Below are 27,891 nucleotides of genomic sequence, written 5' to 3'. Positions count from 1 at the left end.
AGATAATGACTTGTGCTGATGATTTCAAACTAAAAGAACCATTATTGATCGGTTGTAATCTAAAAACGAAATAAAATAATTGAAAAATTATAATTTTTTACACACATCTTCAAAATACTTTAAAAAATCATTAAAATAATTTCTTTTTTCCTTCTCGTCCTTTTCATTGGAATGTAGTCTCTAAAACTCATTTGAGATGCCGGAAATCTAAATTTTTTGGATGAAAATGATGAATTTGAATAGTTAAGGCAATTTTGCATTTTACTAGTGAGTAATACTAAGAGTGTGGTTAATTGATTCTGGGACTGATTAGAAAAGAAGGATTTACAAAATGGGTCATTTAACTAACCCCTAAAAGTCAAGGATCATTAAGTAATTTTCCTCTAAATAAAAGTTTGCTCGAATTTAAAGAAGTATGAAGACGAAGGAGGTTGGATCATTAAGTAATACTGAGAGTGTGGTTAATTGTTTTTTTTTTAATGTTTCACTTAATGACGTGGCAGATGACTCATTAAGTGGGTGAAGTGGTTTAGTATCCACGTCAGAACTGTGAGAATCACAGTTTCAGGCTGTGTCACCGCAGCATTTCTCTTTACGAGTACGTGGAGGGGCCTATCTAAATACCGATGATTTTAGTGTAAATTTAAAATTACCAAAATAACCTAGTTCACGAAATGTTAACTACCCTTCCCGCGGAAACTTTTCAGTAACCAAGCTTTGTATCCAATACAGCAGCAATGGCGGGGCGAGGAGAAGAGAAGCATTGCTGCATCTCTCACGAGTTCTTTAGGGTTGCGTCCAGAAACCCTAAAAAAATCGCAGTTGTTCACGCGTTTGGTGGAGCGAAGATCTGCAGAGAGTTGCGCCGGAACATCATCGAAGATCCCGAATTCAAAGACGACAATGATGAATTCTTCGATAGTCGTCGCGAATCCTCGTCTCATCTGAATTTCAGAGGAGATCAAGTCTTCACTTTCTCTGATGTTTTGGATTCTGTGGAGTCTCTGAGTTATCGAATTCGTCGTGTTCTGGATGGTGGTGAAGATCCGAGCTTGATCAGACCGAGGAGAGGTTAGGGTTTTCGATTTGATTATCTTATATTTAATTTTTTTATCCGATTCATTGCTGATTAAAATAAAATTTTCATATTTTTTTGGTGTTTATATATGTTGCGTTGAGAATATGGTAATAATTAGTATTCGAAATTCAAATGTTATCTGGAGCGACACCTCAAAATTCTCAACTGAAATGTATGAGGTTCTTGCCACGTGGACTGATCAAATGGTCACCACTATAATGAACCTCATACAAATTGCAACTGCTGACAATAGGAAACATGTGAAAGGAACACCATTCTTTTGCCATATGGCGGAATGCTATTGGCCCAAACTCGTCACGGTAGATATTGAGGTGGCTGATTTGATGGACCCTTTGGTTCGACACCTCATCTGTGACATATAAAATAGTCCACCAATGTAATGAAGAAGTCTGGAGTGTTGAAAACTCGTCCTCTTTTTCGCATTGAAAAAATTAAATGCCAAGAACAGTTTTGTTCTTCGAATTCTATTTTTGCTTCTCTTTTATTTAATGTATATGTAGGTGATCTATTTACTTAATGTATATTGGACACAAATGTTTATATTTAATAAGACAACAAAGACAGCAAAACCTTATCCAAAAGATTTGGAGTTGGCTAAACAAATTAGGTTCCTCTATTTCACTATTTCCAGACCCAAGTCTTCTGTTATCTTGAATGAGTTGGTAAGTTCTTTTACATTTGTCTCGACGTTCTTTTGGGGTCTTTCTCTCATTCTTATAGGACCGTCAACTTGAATATTTCTTTTAAATAGGGCTGTTAGTTTATTGTCTATTGGAGTTACTCATACATTTTTTCAAATGCATTCGTTTCTAACTTTATTATTTATAGAATTTTCACTCATCCATCTTCGAGGCTACACTCAATTTATTAACATAATATCCATTGCTGTAATAGGCAGTAGTTATTATTTTGAAGTTCTTAGGGCATGACATTGAATCATGTTAGATGACTAGTGTAGCCAAGAAGAGGCTTGGATGACGATGACGGGGATGATACAAAGGATAGGTGAAACTTGGAATAGCCCTGGATATGTTATTAGTTGTAATACCATGATTTTGTATTGTACTAGTGCTGTGTGTTAATGTTGATAGGTATTATCTACATAGTGCGTCCAATTTCGAAGATCTCCTAGACCAAGAATTATCCCAATTGAGTGATTGTAAGCGTCTGGAAATTATTTTTGTTTTAGATGGCCAAAACAGTCAAGCAAACACGAAAGAGCCACCTTGGTAAGGTGGTGAAGTCTGTGTGTGGTAATACCACAAACCTCAGATCAAGACCCCTATTTCACACTAGCGACATTTCAAAAAGAAAAAAAAAATGTGAATGGTTGAGATCATATTATTGGTCTAAGATGTCTCTGACTTGGGAAACAAAAGATTGGATGCTGCATATTCATAAGAATAAGCACCGCCAATTGTATGGTAAAGCTTTACTTTGTTATGAGTGTAATGGCTTGATTGCATGGGAACTGTTCCATGTTCCTCCCATGGCCCCATAGAATAAGCATGTAACCCATAGAATTTCAAAGTGTTAACTGAATTTAGTTGGTCACGATAGCTTAATGATGGACAGAATTTTCATATGCTTTATTGATTCAATTTGTTATATGTCAAGAAATTGTTGTCAACTGAGATTTGGTTTCACTGCAGGTCATTATCATGGTGAGCAATCAGTTATTAATGATAAAATTTCGGAGTTTCCAAAACTTATCAGCACAACTGGAGAGCAGTTGATTGATTTTCAAAACACAGATAGGACCCCAGTGATATTGGGAATATATGTAGTGCCTTCTGTAGAATACATAGTGGCAGTCCTTTCTGTTCTAAGATCCGGGGAGGCTTTTGTGCCTCTAGATCCTTCATGGCCAAAAGAAAGGATATTATCCATTATTTCTTTCTCAAAGGTTGCTCTTATTATAAAGTGCAAATCTTCTTTTGGTACAAGCAGCAGCCAGCAGCATGATAAATCAGATTGGCTGGCAGATCACAGCAATTGTCCTGTATTATATGTGTCCATTCAGGAGAATCATAAAGAGCATTTCAGCTGCGCTGATTTAGTTTGGCCTTGTGAAAGCAGAAAGGAAAGAATGTTTTGTTATTTGATGTACACATCTGGGTCAACCGGGAAGCCCAAGGGTGTATGTGGCACTGAGAAAGGTAATCACTATCATTGTTGTTTACATACCAATGCATCTCAACCTGCCATACAGGCTGCAGATTGAAATGGTCTACATGTGATATTCCAAACCTTTTTGAGCTATAGTAGTAAAATGGGCTTTTTTGGTACCATACATGAGCTTCTTAGTAAATCTGTAATCTTTGCACCCTTTCAGACTATTTTACTTCATTCTTGGTATTATTCTTTTGCGCATCATTCCGATTTAAAATTTTTAATCTTTACTTTATGCCCTAAATCTAATTGAACTTTCAATAAATTGGGTTTGTGCTGTTTGCAAATTCATTAACTTAGGGGAAAGTCTAGAAGTTGGTGCTAATTTGTATGGGATACTGTGAAAAGTTGCTAGAAGAACCAATGTGATCTTAGTTACAAGCCTGAAGCCTACTTACTTCTTCCATATCATTACCATGTATGGTCTGGTCTCTTTATTAAAATTTATTACATTAGTAAGCATCTGCCTTCCTTCTCTATGTCAATGTTTTAAAACTCATAGGTGTGAGGCTTGGTGTTAGGACCTTAAGGAACATGATGCATAAGCTTCATGCTACCACATTAATTTGATAAAAAAAACTTTTAAAAGAATATTAATTAAAGAAGTATAAGTGTGACGCATACGTGCCAAGGTTGGCCTCCACATGTGAGGCATACATGTTCCTTGCGTCAAGGCATTTTGTTTACACCTTGCACCTTGCACACCTCAAAGCTTATGCTTCGTTGGCCGTTCTAAACACTGCTTTTATTTGAATAAAGAACATGAAGAATAACTCTCCCGAAATAGAAAATTTTCTGGAATAGAAACTTTCCAAAACTAGTAAATATTCCTAATTCATAAAAAACTCTTCTATTAAACTTAAAATACCTAATAAAACAAGTAGAACTCAAAATAACCTAAGACAAATAAAAAAGACTCATATATCCCTAAAATTAATGGCTATAAAATCCACTAAATAATGGATCATGATCTCTGATGTCCCTTTTAATTAGATTGTTGACTTTATTTGTGTTCCGCATTATTATCCTAACTCCCTAATGCCAGCTAAATAATTTTGTTCTTCCATTACATTTTATCTAAAGGCATGCATTCCATTAATTCAAGTCTATTCACATAAGTGCAAGTCCTTTGGTTGTGCTCTCGCTCATTTAGAACCTTCATTTGCATGTTCCTTCTTGCCACTGGACTCTGTTTGCACATGATCAAATCGTCAATTGCCCTTAGTTTATCCTCTATTGGAGCTGCCCCTGCATTACATGAACCTACAATTGGGTTTTTTTCTTTATCTTTTGTATCAACACTTTATTAAGATTTTGATTCTTGGTGTATTGAGAAAATTGCATTTGTTTCTAGCTTAGTTTTAGTGTGTGTGTGTGTGTTGCGTTCATATATTGTCATAACTTTTGTCCATTTGTTCAATTATGTTCCTTAGAGTTTTTGGATCTCTCATATATATGCAGCTATTCTGCTAATCACTGCTCTTTTTTAGGTCTCCTAAACCGCTTTTTATGGATGCAAGAGCTAGTTCCCCTACATGAAGAGGAAATTTTACTGTTCAAGACATCCATCAGCTTTATTGACCATCTACAAGAGTTCCTTGGTGCAATTCTTACTTGTACCCCACTGGTTGTACCTCCTTTTGAGGAGTTAAAATCAAATCCATTTTGTATTGTAGATTTTCTGAAGGTATTTTTTTTTTCATCTGCTATTGAACATTGTTTACTCATTATGATTGCATGTTTTGTTGCAAACATCTATGTTTTTCTTTTCTTGCACCCCACGACTCATATTGAATGCGCATCAACAAAACATGCATCTTGTTCAAAACATAGATGTTATGTTCTATGTGATCTCTCAAGATCTAAGAACAACTTGGAACATCGTCATGGCAGTTGGCTATCTTTTGTAGTTCTGATATGGAAAAGACATGTATCTCACATCCATTCCACCACCACTACAACACCGGGAGCTTATATAATCAGTTTGGATAGGGAGTTTGTTGCTCACTTGCGCCTGATAGCCTCTCTTCTACTACTAAATTGATAAGATGACCCCCTAGGTGTTCTTCTTGAAATGGACACTTAGGTCCTTCTGACCATCAAACTGTGGCATTTTCACTGCCTTATTTGAGCAAAATTGGGATTCATTGAATCAGGTGATGCAATTGTTCCTTAGTTAGTTCACATTGGCCTTCTCATACAAAGGTTGATCATTGTGGGGCATTTAAGGATAGGAATATGGGTATTTTCGAGGAGTGGAAGCATATCCGCAAATCATAGTTATTTCTATCAAGGGCTTTGTTCCAATAGGCTTCGATGCACATAGACTTTAGAAGAGTGTTCTACGAGGACTTTGTTTTTGGATGGGAGACGTTGATTCAGTAAGGGGATCAAATTGTTTGAATAAAAACCTCACATTGATCAAAAAATAAAACTACTATATGTGTAAAACATTTTGTACGGGAACATATATTAATTGCGCTCACTGCCTGGCTTCTGCTGACATTCTGCTCAAGTTTCCATTCTGTTCTTGGCTTCTAAGGTCTTTGCCACTTGTGATCTTCTTTGATGTTTTGGCCTTTCCCTTGGATTGAGTTGAATTTCAAATCCTTTTATTTCTATTTTTGCTGAAAGCTTGCCTTTGTTTTGCAGACTTATTGTATTTCAAGATTGACTATCGTTCCATCAGTGATGAGAGCAATCCTCCCTGCTATGCAAAGCCACTACAATATGTGTGTCCAGAGATCCTTACAGATTTTAGTGCTCAGTGGGGAAGTTCTACCCATATCCTTGTGGGATGCGCTTCACAAGCTATTGCCAAAGACTTCTATCTGGAATTTGTATGGAAGTACAGAGGTCTGCAATTACAAAACTTTTTGAAATTTGCTTTCCGTTAAGTTTTATCCTCATCATTATCATCCCAAGCCTTATAAAATATTTGGGGTTGCCTGAATGAATCTTGTTCCTCTGTTTAATTATGTTTGAATGACTATTTCAATTATCCCAAAAAGGGCTTGGTATGACTTTTTTACTTGATCATATTTCCATGTTTACAATGTTTTGCTTAAATTATGTTCTTATCTGCAACATATTTGAAGTATTAAATGCTAATACAAGGACGAATATAAAGGAATAATTTTTTTTCCTGTTACTCAGGGGCGGAGCCCGGATTTTCTTTTAGTGGGGGCAAGCTATGATTAGTTGTATAGTTGAAGAACTTGAATGGAGGGAGGTGAGGGTGTGGGGGCAAAAATTGGAGGGAGATGAGGGTGTGGGGGCAAATGGGTAGAGAGGTGAGGGAGTGGGGACAAAGGGGGCATGTAATTAGTTAAAAATATAGGGGTGTCTCAAAGTTCTGTGGGGGCAATTGCCCCCACCAGCTCCTTACTAGCTCCGCCCCTGCCGTTACGTAAACAAGACCCTTAGAGATTAAATGCAATGTAGTAATGTGGATTGGTGTTTTGTTATCCTATGTGCATGTGCGTGTGTTCGTGTGATAAAAACTGATCTAACCTAAGTCAGCTCGGGTTGGGCTTGGGGTTGAGCTCGTTAGGCCCGACATCAGGTTGGGTTGAATTGAGGGGTCAACATGATCCAACCTTCCCACACCCATTTCTAATTCTTTCTAGTGTTATGCATCATTTCTTTCAACCTTCTCATCTCGGCCTCCTCCATCTCATAAGTCAAAATAATATTTTCTGTTGCAAGATTCACATCGGTTTTGAAGAATAAGGAGCATTTTAGGCGCTGTTCCTCCACCTTCCGCTCTTGGCAGGAAAAAAGGAAAAAAGGAAAAAAGAAAAAAGAAAAAAGAAAAAAGAAAAAAGAAAAAAGAAAAAAGAAAAAAGAAAAGGACATATAGATCAACAATTCAGAAAGAATTAGTTGTTTATGTTCAAGAAATTCACTAAGATGCTTACGAACTCCAAGAAAAGAAAGAGAGCTGGGGGGTGGGTAGGGAGTGAGAGAGAATTTTAAGACCTTAGATTCAATACATATTGTCCATATAGAACTGTATCATGCTATACTCTGGATTTTAGACCAATATGAACTGCATCAATGTGAATTTAAATCACGAGTCATTCATTCCCATCCCTAGTTCTGGAGCACTATGAGAGTTCTCTATTAATCATAGATACATACTGTGCACTTCAGAAGTCCTGGGCCTTTTCTTTTTCCTTTTTTTTTTCCGAACTTTTTTTTATTAATTCTTGCTGGAACTTGTCTAGGGCAGTTCTATCTTTTTTCTTTGATTGACAATTCTATCTTTATTTGATGGCTTTCAAGTTTGATTTGTGCAATATGTGTTTACATTTGTGGCCAATGTCCTACACAGTCAGCTTTTTGATCCGTGAATCTGGTGGTTTAAATATTTTAAACTTGAGACGAAGATTGACAACAAAACTATATGTTCCCATACTTCTGCATTGCTAATACAATAATTCATAAATGCTTGGTATTGCAGGTTTCAGGTGACTGTACATATTTTGATTGCAAAAAGTTGCCAAAGATTTTGGAGACTGATTTAATGAGCAGTGTGCCAATTGGGATACCTATTTCTAACTGTGGCATAGTACTTGTTGGAGCGCCAAATGAGCCTAACGAAGGTGAAATATATGTTGGTGGCCTTTGCACATCGATTGGATACTTTCTTGATCCCATTAGTACATCTTTGGACTATGTAAAGTTGTCTCAAGAGTCTGGACTTTGTAATGGTTCTCAGATCCTAGATAATGGAACTCAAGTATATTTTAGAACAGGCGATTTTGCCAGACGGCTTCACACTGGTGATTTGGTCTTCTTAGGGAGAAAAGACCGCACTATAAAAGTTAATGGGCAGCGTGTTGCTTTAGAGGAGATTGAAAATATTTTGAGAATACATCCAGATGTGGTTGATGCTGCTGTGATTTTTCATAAAGGTCAAGGAGAACCTGTATATCTCGAAGCTTACTTAGTATTGAAAAGAAAGGAAGAACAAAGTGAAATGTTGAGCTATTCTATTAGAAGTTGGTTAGCCCAAAAACTACCTTCAGCAATGATTCCTAACCATTATGTATGTATCGAATCATTGCCTATGTCTTCCACTGGAAAAGTAGATTATACTTTGCTCTCGGGATCAGCATTTTTTACAAAGCCGGTCCAAAATAATACCAATATTAATCAATGTGATTGTGGTCTTTTGCAAGTTATTAAAGAGGTTTTGCCCTCCACTTTTCTATATGCATTATTCAGTTGTGTCTTTCTTGTTATAATTCCTTGTGCTCGTGTGTTGTGCTTTATTTCATCTTTGAAGAGCATTTTTTTAGAATTACAGTGAAGTTCTTTCAGAGTTAAATATATCATCTTAGTACTATAGACAGTGATTAATGCAAGAGGTACATCTTCAGGGGTCCTATCATATAATATCTATCAACTATTTGATTCATTTGAAAAGTCAAGTGGATTTCATATTTGTAATCACCTTATGTGTCGAAGTGTTTTGGACAAGTTGAAGAAGAGTGGCAAACGATCAAGAAAAAGGATTGTTCAAGAAAACTTTACATGGATCATACTAAGTACTTGTTTTTTGATGTAAGAAATCTCCTACATTGTTAGAATGCCAGTAGAGAAGACACTGTAAATATCATTATTAAGGCTATGGATGGAGATCTCTAGTGGTCCTCTGGTTGTATCACATCTTATGTGCGCTATTTTGGTTCTGCAACATGAATCAGATTTTTTTTTTCCGGATTCTCAATCACTTCATTTTTTTCCAGCCTTTTTGTGCACCCTTTTAGAACCCTCAACTTGCACCAAGGCATTCTTTCTCATTAATTTGTAATTGGACTTTGATGTGCATACCCATACCGTCACTGTTGAATTTTCTTTATATTATCTCCTTTTTGGGTTATTCCTATATTCTCCTGAATTTTATAACACTAGAACATAGGACATTCTCTTTCTTAATCTTTCCATTCATTCATAGTAAACATCTTTTTTTTCTTCTACACTCATCAATAGGTAGTTTTCTTGTTCGCGCAACCTTCAAATCCATAATGCATAGTTGAACATACTGCTTTCTTATAAAAATTTCCTTTGGTTCGTCTTATTTTTTTTGCTAGGCAAGCGGGTTTTGAACCTAGGTGTAGCATCCTCACCAATTTATGCATCATTATGTTTTATCAAATTGCTGCTTTGGTGTTATTATTGTCCATCCATTAATGTCTTGTTCTATCTATTAGTGTATGTACTAAAGTTTCTGCATATATTTTTTTTGGTCCTTAATATAAAACATAAGTTCCTAAGCCATCCCTCCATGGTTCTAGTTTTGCATTTCTCTCTCTAGTCTAGTCAACCCTATGCATGGTACACCTGTAATACACAACTTGTGTATATACATTGTCGTCTTTGCTCTCTCTTGGTCTCATCAGCCAACATTATGCATAGTACAACACATCTGTAATACGTAAAATGCCTATATGCATTTTGTCATCTATGGCTAATATGTTGTCGTCAGCAACATGAATTCTGTCTTGCCATTCACAAAATCAACTTTATCTAGAGTTAATATATATATATACAAAGTACAGTGTATTACATATGTTTGAAGTTACATGCTTTACGTGTTATTGTACTAAATTTCCCACACAAAGTATCTGTTGTTGTTAGAATGGAGGAGCAAGATTTGTTTAACCAACTCAAAATCATTGGGATAAGTTTCCAATGATTACGATGGCTGAAATTGTCTACGTCAAATCGGTCAATGTCACTCAGTTCCAATGGGTTTTGAATTTTTGAGGCCTTCTACTTTATCTTGACTAACCCTAGAAATCTGTCACGGGAAATTTTGGATCATAGCAGTGGATGATTAAAACTTTTGTGTATAGGTTTCTCTTATATCTGAACTCATATGAACTAAACTTTATTTTTTTCTTGTTTGGATTTGATTTTTATTGAACTTTTTTTTTACAGGCTTTTTGTGATGCTTTGATGGTTGAAGAAGTTACAGATGACGATAATTTCTTCGTGCTGGGGGGTAATTCTATTGGTGCAGCACAAGTTGCCCATAAGCTAGGAATCAATATGCGATTATTGTATGTTTTCCCAAGCCCATCTAAGCTTCTAAATGCTCTATTGGACAGTGAACTTTCACATAAATATGATTTCACCATTTATGCTGATCGAGAAGTGAAGCCAGAAGCTTACAAGGATAATAAGTTGCTTGGTTTTAGAAAGAATAATGATGATGCTTCTGTTAGTTCTAAATATTTGAAAGTTGATTCAGTTTTATACACAAATTTGAATAGTACAACTTCAAGAGATAAGAACCCATGGATTTCAAGTTTTTATTTATCGACAGCTTGTTCATTCAGCCGCTGTAACAAGGTTGTATATGAAGGTAAACATGAGGTCAATGATGTGTTCCAAGCATGCTGGTCAGTTGAAACTCCGAGGTGTAGAAAAGGGTCTATGCGTGAACTGTGGAAGGTTCATTTGATGTCATGTGTTGATGCATCACCACTGGTTGTTTTAAAGGATGGTGATGTTTATTTATTTATTGGATCTCATTCACACATATTTCTTTGTATCGATGTCAAAAGGTAAGAACCATTTTGTGATGTCTGATTAGCTGGTTCTGCTATTCTTAATGCTAAAAAGTGGTTGTACATGCTGTTAGAATTATTTGCACTGCAGGCAAATATTCTTCGATTATACTTATCAATTAACTGGGTCATGTTCAAGGGTCAACTATTTGGCCAACGAGTTCTGTCCTACATGGGTTAGATGTTTCGGAATAGGCTGATTTTTGGTGAGGAGATCATCCTCACCACAAACCAGCCCATTCCAAAACTTCTAATCCCATCAAAAGTGGTTTACAAAAAATGGTTTGTCCACGATTCTTCAACTTGTAAACATGGGGTTAGAACTTTTGGATTGGGCTGATTTTTGGCGAGGATGATCTCTATGTTATAGAGATCATCCTCACCAAAAATCAGCCCATTCTGAAACTTCTAACCCATGTAGGACAAAACATGTTGGCCAAATAGTTGGTTCTTGAACATTTCCATCTATATATATAGGGAAGCGCTTAGAGGCCCTATAGAGAGCCCAACATTGTGCCAAACATTTTTCAAAATAGGGGTTACAAGTTTCGGAATGGGCTGATTTTTGGGAGGATGATCTCTATGGTGAAGAGATCATCCTCACAAAAAATCAGCTCATTCTGAAACTTCTAACCCTAGTTTACAAGTAAAATAACCGTGGACCGTCCATTGTTTGTAAACCACTTTTGATGGGGTTAGAAGTTTCGGAATGGACTGATTTTTGGTGAGGAGGATCTCCTCATCATAGAGATCATCCTCACAAAAAATCAGCCCGTTCCAAACCTTCTAACCCATACATTGAAAAAATGTCTGGCACAATGTTTGGCTCCCTTTAGGGCCTCCGAACGCCACCCATATATATATATATAGGGAAATGTTCGGAAGCCAACATTAGGGAGCCAACATCGGGAGCCAAAATTTGTTCTATATGGGTTAGAAGTTTCGGAATGGACTGATTTTTTGTGAGGATGATCTCTATGGTGGGGAGATCATCCTCACAAAAATCAGCCTATTCTGAAACTTCTAACCACACTTTACAAGTTGAAGAATCATGGATCATCAATTTGTAAACCACTTTTAATGGGGTTAGAAGTTTAGAATGGGCTGATTTTTTTGAGGATGACCTCTACTATAAGGAGATCATCCTCACAAAAAGGCAGCCCATTCCTAAACTTCTAATCCATATAGGACAAATTTTGGCTTCCGAATGGGATCTATATATATATATTCTTGGATTATACATGATAGCATGAAAATATTTTGAAGCACTTCTATAACAATTCCTTATCTTGATCTTGTCATTGATTTTCATGTAAATTATTTTAGTGGTTTTACCCGATGGGAGGTTAAATTGGATGGACGGATTGAATGTTCAGCAGCAATTACTGATGATTTTTGTCAGGTACATCTCATATTATTGCTTTTGCTAGATTAATTCATTGCGAATGAGAGCTAATGAAAATCGTTTTCTGTTCATAGCTCGGGAAGAGGTTCTTACATCATTCTTCTCTTACATTTTTTAAGGTTGTAGTTGGATGTTACAAAGGGAAAATTTATTTTCTTGATTTCATGACTGGAAAGATCTCTTGGGCCTTCCAGACGCAGGGTGAGGTATGCTTCTTCAAATGCATATTGGCCCCTACTTATGCATTTGTTTGCATTAAAAATGACATTTTTATCAAGATGCTTTCAATTATATATTGGATTCAATACTTTTAGTGATTCCTGAGTTATGTGCACGCAGAGCTCTTGTTAATTTGTTGAGGCTCATTCAACAATGTAATTGTGCCAGTTAAATCTGCATAGAGATTTCATTCCATCTTTTGGTGGAAATATATGTTCTTGTCCATTTCTTTTATCAGATTTCAAGTATATATGTATCTAGTTAGTTCCTGGTTAAAGAGAAATGGGGGAAGGAGAGAGGAAAAAAGAAGAGTTATTGGAGAAATAGGTATTTCTTTGGGAGTCGTGTAGGGTTACACAGTCATTGTCACTTATATATTAAAATATAACTAGAGTGACCATATCGACCTTCCAAAAATGACAAATATAGTAGACATAAATCAGGGAAAATTACAAGAATGCTCTTTTCCAACATTCCTAGGCCTAAGGAATAGTTTTGGTTGGCTATTTGGGTTGGGTGAGCACGTTAGACCTAGGATTAACCTAAGATTATTTTGTGTTTTTGGATTATAGGTGTGTTGGACATTGCCATGCTGATTGTCATCGATCCATTCATTATTTTCAGCAAAAGAATTTGTAAACCAAAATATATTGCCCAATTTATTATCCGTTGTTGAGTCATGAAAAGAACATGAAATTGGTTCTCAAGTCCCCTCTAGTGGAGTGGGAATTTGACTTAACATTTTGAACGTTAGATGCTAGATGTGAAGTTAATCTCATGAAATGCTGGGGACTCTTCCCATTATTACAGGAGGGGGATCAAGGAAGCCTGTAGTTCTATTAAGTTCTCTATCTTGCATATCTAGATCATGTTTATGTGTCCCATCAAAGGACCATTGGGAAAATTGACTCAAGTCGATTGGTGGGCAGCCAACTTTTTATTTAGGTGATCTATATAATTTTGACTGACTGATTTTCATGGTCGTTACAGTGGTATGTATTTAGGTAATATGGGAAGAGCCCTAGTTTAAACCTAGGTTACCGTATTCACTTTTGAAGAACAGAACCAATTCGTGGTACTGTTTGCTCTTGGTTCCTGAAAAGCAGCGAACCTAGCAAACTTCAATGTTTTATCCTGTTTTTTACACCCCCTCCACATTTTAATAATATTTGAGACATACCCCCTAAATTTTCAAACTGATAGCATGCCCTTTGACCCTAGTCTATACTAATAGACTAATGAAAATTGACTAAATACCCTCATCTTTAACCTGTAAATAAAAAATTCAGATTTTTTCTTCCCAAGATTTACCATCTTCAACATATTTTTTACCTTACGCATCACTTCACCTGCTAACCGGGTTCATTCTTGATTGGCGAACTGCGAGTTCGAACCAAGCGAATCCACGAATCAGGTAACATTAGGTTTAAACCATGGTTTTCACCTAGGCTGCTCTTTCTTTCTTTGGTACCTAGGATATTTCTCCTAGGCTGCTCTTTTGAGGTTTGCTTCCTTTTGCAGTGTGTTGGAGCATTTGGAAGGAGAGAAATAACCGTTGTTTTGAAGGGAAAGTTTCCAATACCAAGGAAGTTGTGCTCACCAGTAAATTGTTTAAAGAGTTTCAGTGCTTCTTTTTTGAGGATTTTGTTGTTAGGTGGGATAGGTTGTATAATCTGGTTCTGGGGTAGTTTCTTTTTGGGTTGTTCCTTTTAATATTATCTTGATCTTTACTGATCAAAAAATAAATAAATAAATAAACGCACATATCAAACTGAAATGAGATCTCAATTTTATTTAAAACCAATGAATGACTGATTGCATGATAAGTTATTGAGTTTTTAACACGCCTTCCTAGCCTAGGTGGTGAGATGTTCCCTCCCTTGTGGGAGATACTATTTTGCCATTTAACTCTAGCATGAACCATGTATGCCCAGATGTACTTTTTTATAACCTCCTATGGTTGTGTGAATTATAATATTTCTGTGGAATATTTTTTAAGACGACAGTAAGACCAGATATGCTTTATGGAGTTGAATGTTGGGCGTTCAAGAAGCATCACTTTATAGATTAAGTGTAGTAGAGATAAGGATGCTGAGATGAATGAGTGGAAAGACTAAGAAAGATAAAACTAGAAATGAACGCATTTGAGAAAATGTAGGAGTACCTCTACTAAGCGATAAACTAAGAGATTTGATTGAGGTTGTTTGGGCATGTTCAACTGAGGCCAATTACAATCCCAATTAGAATAAATATGTAAATTGAAGGTTCTAAAAGACTAAGAGGAAGAACCAAATGAGCATGGATTGAGGTTGTGGAAGCAGATAAGCATAAACTTTCACTAATAAAAGATATGGATCTGGATGGAACAAGATTCATTCACCATGCCCCAAATCTTGGGGACAAGGCTTTGATGATGATGATGACTGTTTGTTGACCATTTTCCTTAATTTGTTATTTCTCCAAGGTAATATTTTTTGGATTTGTAGTCTTAGAAAGAAAGTCATTCATATTTTTCATTTTACTGCTTTGCCCTTCAATTATTTATTCATTTACATATCAACCAGATTGACCTTTTTCCGTTTACTTGATTTGAATTTCATTCTCTGTCTTTGAAGGTAAAGTCACAGCCGGTGGTAGACACACAAAGAAATTTAATCTGGTAATGTTCTAGGACTTCTCTCACTTATCGTGTATTCATGCATGCATATTTTTCTAGGATTGTGAATTTAATTTGAAGTATAAACACTTAATAAGATTGATTCTGGATTTGCTAAGGGAAATATCTTCTGTTCATCCTACTTTTTTCCTCATCGATATCCATTTAACTATCAAAAGAGAGAAGATTGATTCTGTTGCATGACCTACACTTAAAAAGTGGCTGACTAGAGCAGTTGTCTAATTCTAAGGGAGCACCCAGTATGATGAAGTGGGTATGATTCTATGAACTGTCCCGTAAAATATGTGGTATGTCGAAAAAAGAAAGAAAAAACAAAGTAAAAAGATTGCACTTGTAGCTGCCAAAATGTTCAAGAAAATTTCTTGGTTGGTGTTTCTCATTCCTTGTCAATGTTTATCTTCTCTCTGCTATGTTTGTCTAATCCACAAACAAGAAAACAAGGATTCATCAGTTTCCCCATTTTTTTTCTAATTCTAATTCACCAAAAGTTCAACTATAACGCTGATGCTGTTTTGGTATTCCTTGTGACAACATTTACAGGTGTGGATCGTATGATCATAATCTATATGCTCTGGATTACAGAAAACACTGTTGTGTTTATAAGATAGCATGTGGTGGGAGCATATACGGGTCACCTTCTATTGATAGGGTGTGTTTTGTTTGTTTAAATCTCTGGCCTATTTTTCTTCTTGTAAGGATCTTTGGATCGTTTGAATTTTGGTTTATCAGAATATGTAGTTCACTTACTATTTTCTTTCCTGTGCCTCTTGTATGCTAATTAATGATTCTTAACGGCATCTATCTACTTTTACGAACTAATGTCTTCCGTATGCCTCTTCTTCCTCCAGTTTCCTTTCATTTGCTACTTTCAAGGCTTTCCAATGTGCCTCATGGTACCATACATTATAATGAATTTAATACCGAATTTCTTAAGAAGAAGTGTCGCAGCACAGTTACTAAAACTATTTTCTCTTCACTTCAACTATTTTCTTTTTTTTGGGTAAGTTACTTGCCCTCCACTTAGATGGCCACTCTCTATTTGAACACTTAAATTTAATGGAGAAATCACATTCAACCTTCTATCATCGGGAATTGAGTTGCATTAATATATATGGTTTGCGTCTCTTGCAAAACAGATTATAGTTTCCATGGTCACTAACATCCATACCCAAATATTGCACCTTTTACTCTGGTCTTGCATAACTTGAAACTAAGTGAATTTTTCTGTATCTCCCTTGTTTAACATGATTAAAGAATTGTCGTTTCTTCATCTAGGTGCGCAACATGCTTTATGTGGCATCTACTAGGGGGCGTGTGACAGCTTTATCGATTGAGGTATGTAAACTCATTTAAATTTACAGGTGGTCCATATAAGTTTTCATACTATGATTGCTTACCAATAGGAATGGTAGATCTACCTAATATCTAGGTGGCCAGTGGAGTCTTCTTCATTTGCTCCTTGATCATCATCTAAGCCTTATCCTAAAGATTTGGGGTCGGCTAAATGAATCCCTTTTTTCTCCTTGATGTGAATGGTAAATATCCCTTAGATTATTTGAGTAGTCAGTGCGGCTTTCGCTTCTCGTTTGGGTAGATTGACCCTTTAGAGTAACATCTACTATAGGACACTGGAAAATTATCCAAAACTTCTGGAGGAACCCAGTTCAGAGTCTTTGGAGTCCTTTTTGCACATCAACTAATGTTGATGCTGTGAAGTTAATGAGTTGGTCCCTCCTTAACTTCGTCTATATTCCTATACTAAACATTTTCTCCTGACTATTATAATTATGCGCAACCAATCAAAACATAGATTATTTGGATAAATTCACTTGCCTTATGAGGGTGTTTTGAAGGTGCAGTCACTTGTTGACACGTTCTATTAATGCAGGATTCCTCATTCAGCACAATGTGGGTGTATGAATTGGGTGCCCCAGTGTTTGGATCTCTTTCCATCAGTTCCTCTAATGGCAATGGTACCCATATTTCATTTTTTTTTTTTTTGTACAGTCTGCAGCTTCAGAAGTTCTTTTAGGAAAACATCCCTCATACATGTTAAGAGTCTACATTGTGGTTCCTGAAGTAAATATTTTTATTTGATATATGTCAATGTACTAATCCTGTGTTCCAGTCATTTGTTGCTTGGTCGATGGGCATGTAATTGTATTGAGCTTAAGTGGATTGATCGTCTGGAAGGTATATACCAAATATCTTTCTTCTTATTATAATTTTTTTTTTATCTTTATTAGTTCTGAACACATATGTTACCGTCATTTTATGCTTAAGCGAGTCCGTTAAAATATTCTTCAGATTGACCTGTGGCAATTGGTTATAGCAATTTCTTTTCGTGTGATTCGTTGCACAATATTGAATTTTCCCACTAATCACCTTCTGGCATTACATGGATCTCACACTCCTGAAATATATTATCTCGAATTCTAATATGATTTCCTACGAACTATTTATTTTTCACAAACGTATACAACTTTTTTTTAATAAAAGGCACCCAAGTGAAGTAATTGCATTCTACACTGTTTCAACATCATAATAGTTGTAGGGGAAAACATTTAAACAAGTTATATTAAGATTTGCAGCCTTCCGATTCGAGTTCTTAACAGTGAGATTGGACTTTTTTCCTTTAAAAACTATACATAACATTCTAAGCACACAGATGAAGGAAAGAGGAAAATATTTTCTGCTAATACAGTCATTTTGATGCTAAAAGTTGTATGGTTAATGATGCTAGCAGAATGAGGAAGGAACTCCATAATAACTCAAGAAGTTTGCAGCGATGCTTAAGGGTTGCAGTGGAATAAAATGAAAGAGCCTTTTCCTATGATCACCAATCTCATAATGGGTCCAGGACTCTATGGGAGCATGTATAGTACTAGAAATAATGTTGTGCGGAAGGAAATAAAATTTTGATTCTTGCAATCACTGCTAGGTTGTATTTGGTCTTCCCTTACCAACATTTGATTCTTAGAAAACTTATGGTTCAATGTGTCATTACTAAATATAGAAAAAATATTTCAATGTGTCATTATAAAATTTAATTTTTTATAGTTATTATGCATTGTTTTGCACAAAGGACCTCTTTGTTGTTGTGTTGTTGTTGTTTTGTTTGTTTTATTTTTGTTGTTTTTGTTTGGGGAGTTTTACATCTTTCAGTGGATGTAACTGCATGTGAAAGATTTGACCAGTGGTCATTTTTTCCAGCCCATGCAGCCTTTCATGTTTCTTGAATATTATGTCTCTTGCACTTTGTGTGCCTCATTTACATGATTATTTTGCATGGTGGATCATTTAACCTGCATGATACTTCTTGTTCCTAGTTGTTATCCATGTATTGACCTTGTTATTTATGTTTGGTTCCAGGCAATTACTGGTGGTCCAATATTTGCTGGCGCATGTATATCTTATACACTTCCTTCACAGGTACACTTTCATGTTTAGAGCAGGCATCTTGTTATTGGTCTTTGTTGTACATAACAAAACCATCACAAATTGATCTTGATTACCTATTGGGGATACTACTACATTTTCACGAATGTGTTGATTTCGAAGTTTATCTTTCTTAATCTTTCCACTCATCCATCTCGACATCCTCATCTCTGCTTCAATAAATCTAAGAACATTTTTTGGCTAGGCAAGCAAGATTAGTGGTTAGTAATTAGTAGGTGAAGGTGGGTTTTGAACCCAGGTCATGGTATCATTCACAGGCGTTAACCAACTTAGCAAGCTGGCACCTTCTATAAATCTATGAACATATTGTTTATTGATTGTCCAACATTCAGCTCCATTGCAAAGTCAGTCTTGTTATTGTCTTTGAAATTTTATTTTAATTTGATTGAGAAGCATCTGTCATGTAGCACTCCAGAAGCACACCTCCACTTAAACCATCCAACTCTATTATGGGCAAATTCCTCCTCAACCTCTCAATACTAATGGATACTAGAACCAAGATAATGAAAATGGTCACTTCAGGGTATTTCATGGACATCCTTTTTTACTAGACCTTCCTTTGTAGTGTACCCTTCCCTTACTAAAGTTGCAGTCCATATACTCTATCTGGCTTCTACTTCTAAAGCTGACTCCAAAGAAGTTCTGTTGGTTGCCTCCCTGGTTGCATCAGTTAGGACTACTTCAGTCGTAGATAACGTACACCACCCACTCTTGAATATTAGTAGTTACATCATTTATAAATAGAGCAGCATATACGAGCTTAGAGATCTCTGATGCAAACTTACTTTGACCCCCAAACTGATTTTTATCATAATTTGTCCCCACACTTGTCACAACAATCAACTTACCTGTATAGGTTTATTATATAAATAGTAATTCTCTATACATAAATAACCCTCCAGATTCTATATTGTATGCTGTTGGAAGTCAATAATCGTGAAAGTTCATCAAATCTTTTGTATTTAACTTCAAAGTTCAAATTTTAGATTACTTGATTGCAAGATTATGGTAATTTGTGCTATGGTCTATGATATGCTTTTCTCAAAAGTTGAAACTGACGATACCTGTCTGGTATACTGGTTGAATGTGCACATAAGAAGAGGAGACAAGACCTGCCTTTCTATCAATCTCACGTAGGAAATCTCTATGCAAATGGATGGTTGTAACCATTTTACCTAAGTTTCTTGGACCATTCATCATATTTTTTTCATCCTTATGAATACAGATGGTCATGCTTAGCCAATTTTGTCAGATATTAGGTTTAGGAAATGTGTTAGTAGGGTTGCATTAGTTGGGCAAAATCCTCTTGTGGTCTGTGATTTAATTTTTTTGTTTTATTCTATATTTTTTTTCCAGGTGATCATATGTTCCAGAAACGGTAGTGTCTACTCGTTTGAATTGGTAAGCTCTAGGACTGAACATGTATGAAGATTGATATATCCTCTTTCATTTCTGACTTAAGTTCCAAGTGGTTCTATTGTTTTTCTTTGTTATTGATAGATTTAGTCTTAACAGGTTTATTGTAAGCTCTAGGACTCAACAGCTTTGAGTTACTGTACCTGATTTAATTGGGTTGGATTCGGGTACCTTGATATGCAAATTTCTGTTCACTCCCTGGTCTAATACTCGACATACCTGATCCTATCTAAATACATTGGTCCCTGACCTGAATAAGATTCATCGATAACCCTGTTTAGATGGCAACATGCAGTCTTCGTTATAGGCATACTGCTATGATGTCCTCCGTTAGGCTTCATTCTGTTTTAGTTGGCAATCCTAATCATTTCATCTACCATGTAATCAGAATTGGTGTATGTTAAGTGTATATGTTCCTCTCTCTCGGGTGTGTCATACCCCACTTAAGCCTCGTGACCCTCTTATATTCATAGTTCTCCCCCTCTCCCACAGATCAGTCTTTTGGAGTAGTTGGTTGGTTAACGGTGTATACATATGCCCAACAGTTGTCCTTGTTTGTCTCTGGATGTACCCAATTATTTCCTTTAATTTTCTATATAATAAACTATATGAACTGTTTCATGTTGAAGCATCACCTCAACTGTTTGATCTGTATCTTTTGGTTCTCTTTTGTATTCCAGGAAACAGGAGATTTGATGTGGGAATACAATATCGGAGACCCAATTATTTCATCTGCTTATGTTGATGAAAACATGCAGTTGATATCTGATCCCTCCGATCTATCAGACAGGTAAATTAACTTTACAAGTTTCCCCCAAACTAAATAGTCTTCACTATTTAAGTAAAGAAGTTGTTGAGCACTACACTTCCTTCCCAGGTTGATCTGCATTTGCAGCAGTTCTGGAAGCATTTACTTACTTAGAATCAACTTGAATGCCATAATGGAGAGGAATCAACCGGCCAAGGACTCAGTGGACCTCACTGTGCAAGAATTTGCAAAGCTAGATCTCCAAGGAGACATTTTCTCCTCACCCGTGATGATTGGTGGACGAATATTTGTCGGCTGCAGAGACGATTATGTACACTGTATGGGAGTTGAAGTTAAGCTTCAGTGAGAGAATGAGTTGTTCACCTCTGCAATCAAACCCTGAGAAATTCCAACAAAACCAAAACCAAAAGAATGCATTATATGCACCACACCTTGGAGAAGATACAAGTTACAGTCGATGTGATCGAACTTAGCGGATCAGGAAAGAAATGCTCTGTATCGAGGGTCATGTAGAACCACAGAAGAGATTCTTGGACTTAAACGGAAAAGAAACTTCACAATCAATAAGTTGGCCTTTGTTTTTGACATCTGTAAACTTGACCAAAGTGGATTCTATTGATGCCATTGTAGTCCCAGAGTCCCAGAAAAGTTGGAGAGAAAGGGTCCACCTCGGATGAGACCTGTGCAGGGATGGTTAAAAACCCCGATAAGAGAAATCCCAATGAAGTACATTTGGAAATCTAATGTCGGATGAAACAACTGAAAATTTTCAAGAATACAAGTCAGTCACTTCGAATAGAAATGGAGATTTGTGCCGACCCTCTGTGGATGAAGTATTCTCAGTACTGCTGTTTCCCTTTATTCCCTTTCAAGGTCAGTGGCGGTCTTACAAACGCTACTAATAAAAGATTCCGTAATTCTGATTCCTTGATTGTTCTACATGAATTAACTGAAAGAAATTTTATGTTCTTTCTTTTTCTTTGCTTCCTTTTGTGGCAGGTAAGTGATGCAGCAATAAGGCTGAAGCGACTCGAGCCTTGAACCCAAATAGAACTCTAGTTGTTATAGCCATGTATGCAGATTCTGCTCGTCTGTGGACTGAACGTAACAGGTGGTTGTATACATCTATGGTCTCTTTATCTTCAACAAATATATGGTCAGATCTATTTGAAACCCTCTTAGACCGAACTCTAAAGCCCAAAAAAAATCCACCTTGGCAGTATTACACATGATCTAGCTTCCCTTTAAGGGCTTTCTTGTTTGGTTCTGTTTTGCCTTTTCGGGTTAGTCACCTCGACCTACCTTTAATAAAATCTATCTTTACCCATTAATTTTTTTTTGGAGCTGAGTCACCTCGATATCCAATTGAGTCTAGTTGTTTTGTACGAGTTTGACACTGTCTTCATGAATTTTAAATCGATGATAAAAACTAGCTCTCTTTGACATTTTCCTAAGTGCCTATCAAACACGGTAATTCATTTTCCCATGACCATTTTTCCAAGGAACTTGCTTTTCCTTGAAAACAAATTCCCTACTATATACCCTAAAATTCGATATGAGAAAGTGGATAAAGAGAGGACAAGCGATGAGAAGGTGGCAATCTATATTGGAGAGGTCAACAACATTGGCCTTCATATGCCTTTTTTTCTATTTCAAGAAATAGTAATGTTCGATTTCGTGTTCATAAGAAAGAAAAGTTAAGCATCAATGTGATTCTTCTCATAAACTCTCACTTTCTTCTTTTGCATGAAATCCTAAGTAAATTACTTCAATTTATCATATAAAATGTTATTTAATTCAACTTGTTTTAAAATCTAGGGGTCTTGTTGATAAACCTTTTTATTTTGTACATGATGAAAATTAATTTTGACATTATGACTTATGAGCAAATATTACCTATTATAAAAGAGAAATTCTTTCTTATTTTCTTGATCTGCTCTTCGAGATTTTGGATTATTTTTTTACAAATCTAGAGTTGTTTCCGGTCGATCACTATTCTCTTAATTATTTTTCTCTGAATTTTATTTTATTTTTTGTTTATGTAGTTAAGGTTTTTATTTCCAGAACCTAGCCGAAGATAGTGACTAAATGTTTCCCTTAGTTTTTCTTCTATGTTTTCTTGATTTCTACCAGATTATAGTCTCTCTGTTTTTTTTTTTGTTGGTATTCTGCATCATTTTGATTCATTGACACTTGAAAGTCCAAGTTTATTTTCTAGGTGTTGGATTCCTTTATAACATATTCTTAGGGTTTGATTTGCAATGTTTGAAATTAATTTTGATTCTCAGAAATTCAATGGTGATCTATGGCTTGGAAGCTGAGCAGCTTGATCGAACAATTGACCTGTGTCTCAATAGTTTCGTGTATAATCTTTTTTATTTTATTTAGTTTCATGTCATTTTTAAATCTTATATCATACAATTACAGATTTTAAGTAGGTTCTTTTTTACCATCAATAATAGTAGTGTCTACTGCTATTCCACTAAATCTATTGCAATGTAAATTTGGTCTTGAGACATGACTGTAACCTCTTTATTGATACTATATCTTTTTGTTTGATTTGTAGTTATCACCAAATTTAAGAGAGAGGTTCAAGTGGAAATTAGAGAAGCTTTTAATGATGTTTGGCACAAATGGTTATATATCCACTGCTGTTGTTTAACTCAAAAGCCTAGATTGAGATTCTTTCGTCATTATCTTATGCCTTCTCTTGGATATGGTTGGAAATGGACTGAAATAATGACCAAGCTATCCAGGTAATCTGTTTTCTGTGGCATCATTTTCAATTTTTTTTTTTATTCTTTTTCGGTTATTTCTTTCTTATGCTTTTCTTAACACACTCAAAGCTGAACACGCAAATTTTCAGAATCAAAATCACATGTTTATATTGGCCTTCCTTAGAGATCCACCTACACAACAAAATGTCTCATGGTGGATTTCTATTGGTTGGTTTCGAATTGAATTTGTTAGCATCAGTTTAAAAACATGTTTCAAACGAGGGTATTTAGATCATTTTTCGATAATGGATTGTAGAAAGGTGCATGTCATCAGTTTGAAAACATAGGTATCTCCAATATTTACCAAACATGGCGGGTATATTTTCCTCTAATTTTGTGTTTAATTTCAATTTTGTTGTACAATTCTACATTTCTTTTTCTAGACTTTTTAACCAAAAGCAGATGTGTTTAGTGTTTTGTTTGTTTGTTTTTTCTTTTTTTGGTAGGGGGTTTGATATGGGTAAAAATTTTAGGTGATTAAATAATTTTTTTTTTAAGTTCATCAAAGACCTTTTGGGAAAATGTGATATAGTACTGGTTCCTGTAGATCGTCAAAGTTTGTTTTTCTTTTAATTCTATTTATATTTGTTCATCTTTTTCCATATGACCTTTTTCTTCTTCATTTTCATGTAGTGTTTGGTTCTTAAAGCATAAAAATGATGAAGGAATATAAATAAAATCACAAAAATGTTGGGCCACTTTTAGATTTGTATTAGATTTTTTTTCCCACAGGTAATAAAAATTATGAAACATAATGTGGAAGGGGATTTCAGATTTATTAATCTAGAAATAAATTTAAAGATGTATGAACTTTTTAGAATATTACTTCGGCAATTATAAGTTAGTAAAATAGAGTTGTGCTGGAGTGACCTCAAGATTGCATCTCATATCGCACATCCGACGTGAAAGTGCGTAGGAACCATAGATGCTTTTTACTCATATCTTGATGAAAATCATCTATGGTTCCTACACACTTTCACGTCAGTATGAGGTACAATCTTGAGGTCACTTCAGCATTATTCAATAAAATATTCTCGATCTCTTCTTTTTAGAGGTTTTGGAACTTTTGAGAAAAAAAAAAAAAGAGAGATGGTGGATAAAAAACATCTTTGTTGTTTTAGCTTTGATACACAAATTTGCTATCATGATGTTTAACGTTTAAGTTCTCAACTATTTTTAGGCCTTCCTATTGTATACTTCAAGGAGTAAGTATGTTTCTTTTTCAATTCCTCCTTTTCTTGTTATCATTCATTCTTGATGATAATAGATTTTATCTTCAAAGGAGGAAGGCGGTTTTGTCGTTGTAAAAAAGGAGTATTTTGGTATTGTAAAATGTTAAAAGAGAAAAAAAGAGAGGACATGATAACTTTTTTGATCAATGAAAATTGATGCAATCCAGTTATCATTTTTTATGAAACAGAAATTCCTCACTTGAAGTGCTTTGGTGTTCATGGAGAATGCATTGTCATGATTATTTACCTTCTCGACCAGCCTTGAAAGATCTATTGAACCACTATAATAAGGAGCTTTCTACACATTGAAAAAAAGTGACGATGCTTGCTAAAATTAGTAAGTATACATATGATTTCTATTGTTTTTAGTTTTTTTTCCATAAAAAAATGAAGAGCAATTTGTCATTTTAGTAGCCACTGTAATGCTACTGTTTTTTTTTTTTTTGGGTAGATTAGTTTTGTAAGATATTTTCTACCTTTTGAATCCAATGAAGCATGTCTAATATGCCACATGAATAAGAGAGTAGAAATCCCTTTTTATGAGTCATGCTGGGGTGACACAGGATTTTCTGTGGTTCTTTCAATTCTGACATGGAGGTGCGCACATAACCGTAGATGGTTTCAGAGATGTTAACAAATTTCTGCGTTATGTTAATGTACTGACTTGATGCCACATGTATTGCAAAAGTAAGTGTGATTGGTTGGCGAAGAGAAAATTTCTGAACGGTTAAGAATCCCATTTTAAGTCATTTTTTCAATACACGTGGCGTAATGCCATTGGTTCATCAACTTAAGACATAAATTTGTTAATAGAAAATGTATACTAAAAAAAAAGGTTGGATCCCTAGCAGGAGGCACTGTACCCTGCAACTCCACAGGTCAGCGTATCCCAAACAAAATATAAGACATTTACACAGCACATGGGCATGATAGAAGAATTATCATCAAATAAACATTGATCTACTCCACGCCACACAAGTTCAGGTATAGTGAAGATAACTAACAACCTTTAAGATGTAGTCTGTTTGAAGGCTTGTTACTATTCTGTCAATAGATATTGCCTATTATTATGTAATTCATTTCCCTAAGAGATTACCAAAAAAAAATATTGAAATGTCAATATTGATTCACACTAGACATTACTGACATGATATTTATGGTTACAAAAAAAGTCTATATATTATTATGTTATTTAATTATAATAATATTACAAAGTAACATATTATACATTAAATAATGTATATAATATTATCATATTAAAATATTTTATTATAATATAAATATTATTAGAATAATAATATATATTGAAGTGTTAGATAGTGTAATGTATTATATTATCTAATGTATCACATTAATTTAAATAATGTATAGAAATTAATATATATTATGATAATTTATTTACTATTTTCAAAAATTAAATTAAATTTTTATTAATAACATTTTTATAAGTTTTCTTGGTTACTCATAAAATTTTCTTATTAAAGAATCCATTTTTTACGAATTTTGCAAGACTTCTTTACTTATAACGTTTGTGAAAATATTTTTTTCTTGGAAATAAACAGATTGATTTTTTGCCAATTCAATCTTGTGGGCTTGCCATTCGGTCATGATTCTCCTCCAAAGGCCCATGGCGGGAATTATCGTATACCGTGATTGTAAATAAGAAGCAAATCATGTTGAATTGGTCCACCAAAGTAGATGATGTGATGCATATAGTTGATAATTGAAGAAAAAAAGGGATGGAATTCTCCTCTCTGGATTTGATGAAGAAAAAAAATGTCTGTAGGCCCACCAACGGTTTTAAGTACAATGGACGGATCTGTCACCCAACGGTTTCAATGGGTACCCAATTACCCAATGTATCCAGAACCGGTTAGCTGATTTTTTGTGTACCTGATCATTTTTTTCGTTCGGTTCTGTTCTGGGTAGCCACGTTTGATAACCATCAAGAATGGGGCTTCATTGGTACCTGTAAGCTTGTTTTACTGACAACTTATTTATAATGGAAACTATACTAATTCAATATTAATCTCAGTAAGGTTATTAGAAGTTAATTTACTTTGATGGGCTTCGTTGTTCTGATTCACATGGTATCATGCCCATAATTGGAAACAATATTTTTATGAGAGCTTTTGTCACACCAACTTTTGCCAACGCCACCCCAATACTTATGCTAATTCTTTGGTGATTTACATATGAATTGGGGTGACATTAGAAATGGTTGATGTGGCAATAGAATCTCTCTATTTTATTTGGAAAATTAGAATTGTCTATTCGGATTCTAGGATCCCCTTATCTTCAAAATCAATTGCGATAAAGCTATTACAAATCCAAACTGACAAGCGAGCCGAGCAGGAATGAGCGATAAAGCTATAGGCATTTTTCAGTGGGTGTTTCTACTAATCTTACTTTTCTGTTGTTAATGATCCTAGTTCTCTTCTAAGAGTAGTTACTAGGTAGTTTGAAGGTTCACAAACATTTTCCTTACTCTTACTAAAGATTTTAAGGTCGTTTTGCTAAAATGGGATTATCACATTTGCAATCATTGCCGCTAGATTTCATGGAAAAACTAAGTGTATGTTTGATGGCATGGAAAATCACTTTCCATGGAATTTGAAATCTATGAAAATTTGTAGTGAAAAATAGGTAGGGTTGGAAAATCAAATTTCATTGTTTGATTTTACTTGAATAAAATCATGAAAAAAATATGAGAAAAAATAAGAGGAGGAAGAAGATGAGAAGAGGGGGAAAGTAAGAAGAAGATGACGAGGAAGAGGGAGGATGTGACGACGGTGGCGGCGAAGACAGAGGTAAGTGAGGAAGATGGGGTGAGATCATGATGGTGGTGATAGTGGTGGAGGAGGTGAGAGATGGAGAAGAAGGAGAAAAGAGAGAGAAAGAGAGAAGCTGATTGGAAACGGAGCTGAAAGCGATAGTGACGGCGACGACGATGACGATGGCGAGGTTAGTGTAATGGTGGTGGTGGTGATAAGAAAAAATTGGGGATGGAAAATATGAGTAGATTTCATTTTCCCACCCATATGGGTGGGAAAGTGAAATCCATGTTTTTATGGACTTTTTGA

General features: G+C 35.3%; 1 protein-coding gene across 7 annotated transcripts; it reads left to right on the top strand.

The window, feature by feature from the left end:
* The first annotated feature begins 697 nt into the window (after positions 1-697).
* Positions 698-26,840, top strand: LOC147408331 (AMP-dependent synthetase and ligase family protein). Of its 7 annotated transcripts, XM_086437290.1 has the most exons (21): positions 699-1,071; positions 2,752-3,258; positions 4,762-4,958; positions 5,924-6,127; positions 7,737-8,468; positions 10,223-10,851; positions 12,181-12,256; positions 12,379-12,465; positions 15,094-15,137; positions 15,696-15,804; positions 16,431-16,490; positions 17,044-17,128; positions 17,284-17,348; positions 18,528-18,587; positions 19,971-20,015; positions 20,711-20,820; positions 20,908-21,672; positions 21,799-21,910; positions 23,366-23,555; positions 24,997-25,145; positions 26,371-26,838. In XM_086437290.1, exons 1-17 carry the CDS (start codon positions 738-740, stop codon positions 21,143-21,145), a joined length of 3,582 nt encoding a protein of 1,193 aa, XP_086293416.1. In that variant the 5' UTR covers positions 699-737; the 3' UTR covers positions 21,146-21,672; positions 21,799-21,910; positions 23,366-23,555; positions 24,997-25,145; positions 26,371-26,838. The 7 variants fall into 7 exon arrangements, with proteins under 7 accessions (XP_086293420.1, XP_086293421.1, XP_086293416.1 ...); XM_086437292.1 differs by lacking the exon at positions 24,997-25,145 and having other exon boundaries at positions 26,371-26,840; XM_086437293.1 differs by lacking the exon at positions 26,371-26,838 and having other exon boundaries at positions 7,737-8,324; positions 24,997-25,364.
* Positions 26,841-27,891: the final 1,051 nt, after the last annotated feature.

Source organism: Akebia trifoliata, chromosome 3 (assembly GCF_017979445.1).
Source record: "Akebia trifoliata isolate Shusen 1 chromosome 3, ASM1797944v1, whole genome shotgun sequence".
Classification (NCBI taxonomy): Eukaryota; Viridiplantae; Streptophyta; class Magnoliopsida; order Ranunculales; family Lardizabalaceae; genus Akebia; species Akebia trifoliata.
This window is presented reverse-complemented; position numbering and strand designations above follow the sequence as displayed.